Source organism: Limulus polyphemus, unplaced genomic scaffold (assembly GCF_000517525.1).
Source record: "Limulus polyphemus unplaced genomic scaffold, Limulus_polyphemus-2.1.2 Scaffold4496, whole genome shotgun sequence".
Classification (NCBI taxonomy): domain Eukaryota; kingdom Metazoa; phylum Arthropoda; class Merostomata; order Xiphosura; family Limulidae; genus Limulus; species Limulus polyphemus.
Genome location: NW_013670106.1, coordinates 3437 through 13670, shown reverse-complemented (window position 1 = coordinate 13670; position 10234 = coordinate 3437). Strand labels below are relative to the sequence as shown.

The window sequence follows — 10234 nt, the reverse complement described above, 5'->3', positions numbered from 1 at the left end:
AAATAAAACTATGATGATACCAGGGCACCCACAACTTAATATATAACTATGATGATACCAGGGCACCCACAACTTAATATATAACTATGATGATACCAGGGCACCCACAACTTAATATATAACTATGATGATACCAGGGCACCCACAACTTAATATACAACTATGAAAATTGTGCATCATAAAGAATCAAAATGTAGCTCTCTCTCTTTTACATACAGCCAAGTGCTTTATGTCAAAATTTAAAACAAAAACTCTACAATTTTACTCACTATGCCTTCCATCCCTGTAGATCAAAACACAGCTCAAGCAAGACACAAAAAGAACAGTTGCAGCTACCATTGAAGCAGCAACCATCCACAAGGTGGAGCTGAAGTAATCCTCATGAGCAATTCTATGCTGTACTACTTCTAAATTTATGAAAGAAGAGAGAGAAATCAGAATTAAGGCATTTGAGAATTTTTTCTAAAAGACCATCAATTTATTTTCATATTTTTTGTCTAATCATGTTTGTTTTTTAAAGATTGAACAGATCTTAGCAGCTAAGAAAAAATATATATATATATGTATTACCCTCAGTATTATAGATTGGAGAGAAGATATCGACATTCCTTTACCTGGCAAATCAAGAGGCTTTGCAGTTTTGACTTTAACAGTTATGGGTTTCCCTTGTCCCAGTTTGTTTGATGCCCATATTCGAAACACGTAATGTGTATCTGGTTTCAGATGATAGACTAGAAACTCCCTCTATAAAAAACAACACTGGCTGTTATTATAAAACAACTACTAAACATGACACATGAAATGTGGTATTAAAGGAAAAAAGTTGTAAAATATGCTTAAGGTAAGTAAGTCCTACTTTGACAAACCTTGTTCATAATTGTTGTGCATCACAAAATATGTTTAATTCACTTTGCTACTATACTTATTGAAAAGTTTATACAACAATTCCAAACATTTCTAAACAACTGTACGATAGAAATGATCATGTTTTGTTGCTGCAAAAACCCATTTTGTTGGGGGCTATAAAAGCAGTGTACTGTTTAAAAATGCATCTCTGGATTATATTAAGGTATTTGCATAACTAACAGTGTCAGGGCTTGCTATTAATTCCAGCAAACTGCTGGTTAGTGTTGCAGTTTTGCTAGTAAAACGTAAGCTCCAGGAGAAAATAAAACTGCAAGTAAACATTTCAGAAGGAAGCTTCACAGATTCTTACTCTTAAGTATTAACAAACCCATGATACATGTGTTTCAGTCATTTACATTGCAAGATTCTGAACATACAGGATTACCATGAGTGTGATTATCAAGACTTTCACTTGCCAGAGCCATGCTGGTCCTGATATCTCCATTTGCGATACATGGCATATCTAAGCTAAGCATCAGGAGATGGAGACCACAGTGTAAGTTAGTCTAGGTGTGAGGTGAAGCTGGTCTCTTCAGTGCAGTTCTTTTGGCATCTTGGTTAGAAATACAGTGCCTGAGTGTTTGCTCATTGGAGGTAATAATAATTTGTCCATGATTAATGCAAATGTTAGGCCTACTGACTTCTAATGCTTTGTCAACTACTGGCATTTGAATTTTAACTTTTAAATGAAATAATTTTTAGTACTAAGTGGCCATCAGAAGTACAGTACTGCAGACTTTGTCAATCCTGGTGCTTGTGGTCTATGTACACCAGTTTTCACCAACTTCGAGTTTTTCACAATGAAGTAATCAATACAAAGTCATCACTACATGTAATTAAAATAAGCTTTGACATTTGAAAATATTTTTAGAAAGTCATAAAAAGAAGATTTATTCATATAAATAGGATAGATACATAATTATTAATATTTAGTATATGACAGAATTGATTATGACACAATTACAGTTAACAGAAGAATAGTGTCGTTAGTAACAGTCCCAAATATGCTAATGGGAAAAAATACCTAACAAACATTTGCTAGTGATTTCAATAGTCTGAGTATATATTTTTTAATAATTACAAAATTACTGTATCTTATCGTGCTTACTAAATAACAATTAGAAATTATTACATATATCAAAGATAATAGTTTTCACATAACTTTTGTCAAAAATGTTACACGTTACAAAAAACAAAAATACAATGTTACAAAAAAATGAAAGGGAAATGACATCACGAGGTCCACATTCAAAATAAAGGTAAGACCACAGACTTTCTACAAATTAAATTCAGCCAACAGGTAGAAAACTCTTTATGTGTGGGGGCAGGTAACCATTTGATTAATATACCAATAGATACAGTTACAACCTGTTTGTTCTTGGTGGTACACACAGCATATTCTACAAGGATAAAAATCATAGCTCCTGGTTCTAACAAGTTATGAAGACCAAATTAACTTTACCTGCCACTAAGTTTTGCAATTCTGAATATTTTCTAAATAACATAATTTCTGAATTTTAGTGACTCAACTACCAAAATCCCACCCGAGATTCCAAATCTTTAATTTTTTTTTTTTTTCTCTTCTGTCGTAATCAAAAGTAATTAAACCTATCTGCATCTATTATCTAAATGATAGACCTTTGTCAGTTTTTACTACCTTTTTTTTATGATTCATAACCAGAAGTGGATACTACTGTAATTTGCAAAATAAATTATGAAAAGAAATATTTCAATAAATATAAATCTAGTTGAAACTGACTTGATGTATAAAATAGAACATTCATATATCACCAATAAAAAAAATGAAAATTACAAAATGAAAAGTATTGTTCATTTCTTTTTTCAAAATATTGTCTCCAAGATTGGTATCAATATTTGTCTGCTGCTTTAATTTTCTATATATTCACTCTATATGTATAGTTGTATGTATACATATAATGATGAACTAACTGTACGTACAAAAGTCTCTTAACCATTCCCCATTTAAGTTACACTTAACATTATTAATCAGTTATATTTCAGGTTGGTAAATTAAAAATGTTAATATTATTGAAAAGACCTTTTCTATCTTGGATCAAGTGTCCATTTTAAGTTCTATAGGTACTAAACTAGCAGAAGACAATGTACAGTGGTTGTCTTCACGTTATACAATGTTAATGTGTTTCAATATTCTAGAACAGTGGATTTCAGGCCTTATAGCTTAAAAAAAACACCATCACACTGAAAAAAAGGAAAGAAAAGGTCTTAAGAATCAAGTCTGATTTCATTAAAATATAATTTTTACTCTAAACATATTCTTGAACTATCGTATATTAATTCATACTGTGTGTTTTTTAACTTGTTTGTCTGTGAAATCTTCCCACAGTTTTGGAGCTAATAGGCAGACTCTGGGTGGTCTGGAGGGATGTCTATGTGGTATATTCCCCTACTAAGGGGAGGCTTAAAGTGCCCAGAAGATCACTCAGACATGATGAGGGTCTAGGAGTAGGTTTACAGGGTCAATGAACCCAAACACAACATTGGATTTTGTGTTCTTGGCACCCTTCATGATCCTAGGGACACCATGTTTTAAACTATATTTATATCCTCATTCACAATGAACCCAAACACAACATTGGATTTTGTGTTCTTGGCACCCTTCATGATCCTAGGGACACCATGTTTTAAATTATGTTTATATCAAATGAATCTAAGTTTTAAATTGACAGCAACTGCCTGTTGTAGAAACCTACAAATGTAGAGGACAATGTTTCGAAAGTCTTCCGCTTTTCGTCTTCAGGAAATGTCGTCCTCTACAGTTGTAGGTTTCTACAACAGGCAGTTGCTCTCCATTTGAAACTTAGATTCATTATAAATACTCTGCCTAAACAACCTATCAAAGATTATGTTTATATCCTCATTCACAAACTATCAGAACCAAGTGTGTCACATATGCTCAGGTACTACAAGCAGGTGCTCTAACAGGGTTTGCTTTCAATTATGCCCCTTGGGGTAGCTACATAATTAATGTGGATAATGTAGAAGCTTGATCGATACACTGGGGCCTCTGTGGATCATCATGGGAGCCATTAAACCCTGCAATAGGGCACGAGTGTTTTATGCTAGTTTAAATAATTATCGTTGATAAAAGTACATGGTTAACCACAACTCAAACAGAAATATCTTAACATTCACAATGCAACTACTTACAACTGTTGGACTGATTTTTACTGGCACAAGGAAGTGCTTGGTATCATTAGCTTGGTGGAATAATGGAAAATAGACTAATGTGAAGTGTGAGATTGGATAACCGCCATCATCACCAACATACCAACGAACTGTAGCTACTACTGTAGAGGGAATCACTGTAACATTCACTAGCTGGCCTGGGCAAGCTGAAAAAATGAACAGAGATGATTAATACAAAAAAAAAGTAATTATCTTTCTGCATGACAATAAATAGTTATTGTTAGAAGCAACACAAAGATTCTAGCATAAACCTTTAAAAAAATCTATGTGTTTACAGCTGCTTCTAAGCTTAAAAGGCTGTTTGGATTACCCACTTTATAATTAACGCTACTGTCTAATTTCTTGACAAACAAGAACAATAGGTTTTGCTTCAGTTTGAAAAAGGTACCATTTTTGGGGGTATTTTTTTACTGTTTTAGTTCTTTACCAACTAGTCATGAAAAATCTTTTTAAAAATCTAACAGTGTTTAAAACTATAATCCCTACTCTTTGGGTATAATGACATTAGTTTTGTTAAATATTGTATTTTATTTGATTGGTTCTTTCCTTCTCTATTGGAGCTGTGGTTTTTTTTACTTGCATCCATTATTTTTTCTTTCTGTAAAAAAAGTATCTTGAATATCTAAAATTTTATTCTTTAAATTTTTTCCTCTGTTATAACTTATAATGATTATATTAACATCAGAATAATTAGCAATGAATATAGCAAGTTAATATAATGTCCTTACTTATAACAACTGGATTGCACTGATTGATCAATTAATACCCTCACTGTTAATGAAATTGTCAGTCATAATGCTAATATTCACAGCACTAAATGTTGTTCCTTTGAAAACATCCAACTGATCACCTAAAGCAGAGTAGTCATGGTGAGATTTTGTGGTTTGCCTGTCACTCATAATTAAGACTAATTATTAACAATCATAATTTTTATTGAAAATGTTTAGCAATTATTCTGGTAGAAGTTAGTACAAAATAATTTCTACCCTTGATATTTTTACTATGAATGGAGAATTAATTTAAAAACTTTTCAATAATATGTGAAGCTGTTCTTACTTTTCACAATAAGTTTTGTGGTCAGCTTCTGAAACTCATAACTGTTGTCTGCCACACATGTGTAGCTTCCTTCATCACCACGATGTAGGCCTGAAGAATACAGGCTTCCACCATGGCCTTTAACTTGCAAGCTCAGATCCTTGGTTAGCTGGTGACCATCTTTGTACCAGAAAAACTGAGGGATTGGATGACCACTGATGTTACACTGCAAGGTTAATCTGGAACCAATGTCTCCTTCTGTTATTGGTGGTAATGGCTGGAGAATTTTTATAGATGCTATATAATAAAATGAAAGAAAACTTCTAAAGAATCCCCCATTGAAAATCAGTTCTTCAAGAAGAATAAATAATAGTAACCCAACCAAAGAAGACAGTGTAACAGATAACAAAAGTTACACCAAAATAATAGTACATCACTAAAGAAACTACAAAGAATAAAGAAACTTGTCTAACTTTTAAAAACACAAAATTATACACAAACTTTCTACATACTAGACTTTTGATACCTATAAACAATATGAGAACAGATCATACTGTAACTTGTGTACAACCATACACCAATAATATCATAATACAAAAGGATAACTTGCAGTAGTACACAAGCTTTCATGCAGATGACAGCTTGAATGAGTAAAGAAAGAAACTTCATTATCACTATACAAGTAACAAATGTAAAACATTTTAACAAGCTTTTATCATCATCAGGTACAACTTTATTTTCTAAAACTTGGTTCCTAGTCATCACATTTTGCATCCATCAAGGCAATTACTCAAGGTTGTGTAAGTATAAACATTTGTCTTTATTATCCTATTTTTATTACCAGTATGCTTCCTCATTTATTTACCACCATAAACCTATTGTAATTTTTTTTATGATGACTAAAAGTGTGTTGAAACATTGTACATTTGGTAATTAAAATAAAGTTTCTTTCATTACCCATTCACGCATCTCCAAACTTTATTTCCTGAAAGTGGGTTCCTCATCATCAAATGTATATACAGATAGCTAATCTGCTTTATTTGATCCAAAGGAATAGAGAAAAATAAAAGTAAACGCAGTGCCAAATTTTGGAGCTACATATTGGTTAAGCCTTGAGGCACATAAATGTCCAAACATTAAATGTAAGAACTCACAGTCTGTCTGGCCAATACTAATACATACTGAACTTGATGATGTCCATAAGCTACATCCCCACTTTACTTTTCAATAACTTTAGTTAACTTACCATAGTATTAACAATTAGTATAACTTGTCAGACCTATAACAAGTTATAATACGTTTGCCTAAAATATTTTTTTTAAAGTTTACATATCAATACTGTTCCTTTACTGGATTTAGATCCAGGAAAAACCTTTAAAGCTGTAACTATTATGAAGCAATGAACATTTTCAAATAAAATTATGATTTGGTAACATCCAAACAGTGACTTGTCTCACTTATTCTAAAATCTAATCTAAGCCTGTAAATTTCATAAAATGTTAAATGGACAAAAAGGAGCTTATTAACCCATCAAGGATGTCCCTTCTACCTCCCAACTATAACCACCCCTTACTACTCATGTATTCATCCAATCTTTTCTTGAACTCAATTAAATTTTCTGCCTCCAGGTCATTCCAAAAGCCAACTACCCAGTTTCAAAAGTATTACTATCTAAACTGCAGATGACTCCTATGCTGCCAAAATTTTAATTTATGACTCTTGTCCTATTGTTTTCACTGCTAAACACAAACAAGTTTGATGGATCTATATTATCAATACCCTTAATAATTTTAAACACCTCAACCAAATCCCCTCTAACCCTTCTCATCGCCAGAGAAAACAAGTTTAGAGGTTTTAGTCTCTCCTCATAGGACAATCCCACCATCCCAGGTATCATCCTAGTGGCTCTTCGATAAACCTTCTCCAACAATTCAATGTCCTTCTTCAGGAAGGGAGCCCAAAACTGTACATAGTACTCTAAATAAGGCCTTACAAGTGTTCTATACAGTGAAACAATAAATTCCCTTATCTTGTATTCAATATTTCTGTAGATGCTACCCAAACTCTTTTTAGCCCTATTGCTAGTTAAAATACGCTGTTTAGATGACTTAAGAAGTTAAGTGAATTTTTTATCACAACACCAAGATATTTTTCTTTAACCACAGTATTTAATGTATTATGGGATTGTCAGTGAACTGTATTTAGTATATACTATAGTACAATTTAGTCTAGTTATCAGACTATGTATAATTATTGTACTGCAACTTCACAAATAACTGTCTACTTGTACTAGTAATACTCACTAATAGAGTAATAGTAACATTAATAACTTTACAATTTGGAAAGGTCAGACACTTTTTCCACTGAAACAGATTTCTCCAATAAACAATATGGTAGTACATTTATAATACAAATTTAAGTCTATAGTGATAAAGGCTGCAACTTTACACTTACAAAAGTTAATGAAAATCGGTAACTTTACCTACAGTACATAAAACTCAGCACTTGTACTATTGTAGAGCTAGAAAAGTGTGGGGTCAGACACAGAGACAGGGATGAGTTTATCATTTTGGTGATTAGTTTTATATTTATTGGGGGATGCTTAATTACATTAGTAATGGCAACTAAGCCTAGTAGTAGCACATAGTACTAGTAGTAATAGTAATAGTCAGACCCTCTCACTCTCGCGAGGTTCAGAGAGGCTTGGGCCACTTCTATCTTTTGAGGTCCTTGACAAAAAAAAATGATGCCACATGAAAACAAAATAAGACAATCGTTAGCCCCAAAAAAGTGAAACATAATTTTATTTTCAAGTAATACTACTACTGTACTTGTAGCTAGTCTAGTGTAACTTTAAATAGTTCGTCAGGATCCGTGACTTAACATTTTCATGACACTTAACAATACAAAACTTTAAAATAAACACTTATCTTTTTTACCTTTGGAGTTAACAAATGACAAATAAGAAAACCATAAAGAAAAGCTGAGAAATGGTGTAAAATTAAATACACTCATCTCTTCTCCATCATTCACGACTGACACAACGCTCTCTTTTTAACTCTAAAAGAATCAACACTCCCACCTACTGATGTGTTTAAACAAGAATAAAAAATTACAAAAACAGTTTTATATTTTTATTGTTGATCGGTATTTTCTGAATTGTTTGAATCTTTAAATTTTTCATATCTATTTCAATCATTTACTAGACGTCACATTAGACAACATCCAAGTTTTTAAAATATTAGTATATACAACACTGTCACTCAAAAGACATAATGTGACAAAGAATTAATAGCCATTTGTTAACTTATCGACGATATAACGCCAACATTTTGGATAGTTTATTTTGATGACAGAATTGCGAAAACACGTTATTATAAATGGCCTACCTATGATAATCACGTTAGATTAAAAAAAAAAAGAAGTGAGAATGAAAAGGATAACAACTTTTAACCTCAAAATGAAATCAAGGAAATACATTTGTTGAACGCCGATCTGTGATTCGTGTAAAATAAATGAAAAATATAAATGTTAAAAAATTAAAAACTTTGAATATAAGAAATATTTAACAAAGAAAGTGTTTTAGTGTTAGTGTATAATTAACATTTATATAATATTTTCAATTGTTGTGTTGCAGCTTTCAATTAAAACCATGGCCGTTAATAAATGAAGTATTTGTGAAACGTACAAGTGTCTTTGTTTTGTTTTTTTTTACTCAACTGTCTAATCACCTTTTTTTTTTTATCGGTGTATACAGTTTTGGAGATTTATCCCCCCTCCCCCATCCACCCACATTGAGTTGTATAATAACACTATCTGGTAGAATTCAAACATAATCTGACTTCATATTATGTATCTATCTTGTTACTAACTGACGTCATATTATCGTGGGTGACATGGTAAACAGTTTATCATTATTATTATTCGTGGCAGGTATTTAATTTTAAAAGGAAAGAAACTTTCCTCAACTGGAATGTTCAGGGATATTAGTATCCTCCTTCATCCCGCTCGTGGAAGATGTTTTATGAAACCAGCGTTAAAATTATGCAAAATACACATATATGTACCATTGAGTACACATACACACACGTATATTTGTTTTTGGTTTATAGGCCGAACGATTAAAATAAACATTGGAGGACTATTAATATTATTACGACAGCGTGGGTCACGTGACTCTAGTAACACGTCATATTCTCGAACGTTCACGTCCCTTCCTGAAGCCTCGAGAGATTACTAGATATGCGGTATTTTTGTATATATAAAATCGGTAAGAAGTTTGTTTGTTTGAAGTTAAGCACAAAGCTACACAAAAGGCTATCTGTGCTCTGCTCACCACGGGTATCGAAACCCGGTTTCTAGCGTTGCAAGTCCGCAGACATACCGCTGTGCCACTGGGGGGGGGGCGGTAAGAAGTGACGGCAACAATGTAATGTAACTGAACTACAGACAGAGAGAGACTGGCAATTGGGTCGAGCACGTGAGTCGTTCGTTGTGAATTATAGCGTTTGTTATAGCGTGACTGTGGAAATTAAGTGTATTACAAAGTTGTATTCAGAAAGAATAAACCAGTTTTATTTAAGAAAGGACTTGTATAGCTAAATTTTCTTCGGAAAGAAATTATACGGAAAATTGACTAACGAACGGAGGTGTAACAATATGATTGTAGATGTTATGACGTCGAGGCAAGGAACGCAAAGCAAAGGCCGTCTTTATTAAGGAGATCTAAGTATCAAACATCCAGGCTTTGCCATTAGAAGTGAGAAAAAAACAAAAGATCTCTTCTTTGGACATCGGGGATATATGTATTCTATGCCAAGAAATTTGCTGTGATATTGGTTCCCTATGAATGCTTTTATACTAGAGGATTGCTGAGTTGGTTCCAATAATTCATTTGTGTCGAGTAATTTGTTTCGGTTGACAGAATTATTAAAGTAAGTTCTAAGCGGCAGAACTTTAGTAATTACATTAAAAAAAGAGAAATGAACATACAGAGAAGAACGACTTAGTAAAGAAGTGTGTTACGACAGCGGAAGTCACGTAACGCTGGTAACATGTAATGAGT

The 10234-nt window shown here is 32.7% G+C and overlaps 1 protein-coding gene across 1 annotated transcript in view; it reads right to left on the bottom strand.

Annotated features, from left to right (window-relative positions):
• The window catches only part of LOC106471258 (protein turtle homolog A-like), a 21940-nt gene extending 13707 nt beyond the window's left edge, over positions 1 to 8233 (bottom strand). The window contains exons 1-5 of the mRNA XM_013931848.2: positions 8109 to 8233; positions 5191 to 5466; positions 4096 to 4280; positions 615 to 744; positions 270 to 407 (exon numbers count right to left, since the gene is read on the bottom strand). Of these exons, the coding sequence (XP_013787302.2) occupies positions 270 to 407; positions 615 to 744; positions 4096 to 4280; positions 5191 to 5466; positions 8109 to 8184 (805 nt within the window). The 5' untranslated portion in view covers positions 8185 to 8233. The remainder of the gene's footprint in view (positions 1 to 269; positions 408 to 614; positions 745 to 4095; positions 4281 to 5190; positions 5467 to 8108) is intronic.
• Between the last annotated feature and the right edge of the window lie 2001 nt (positions 8234 to 10234).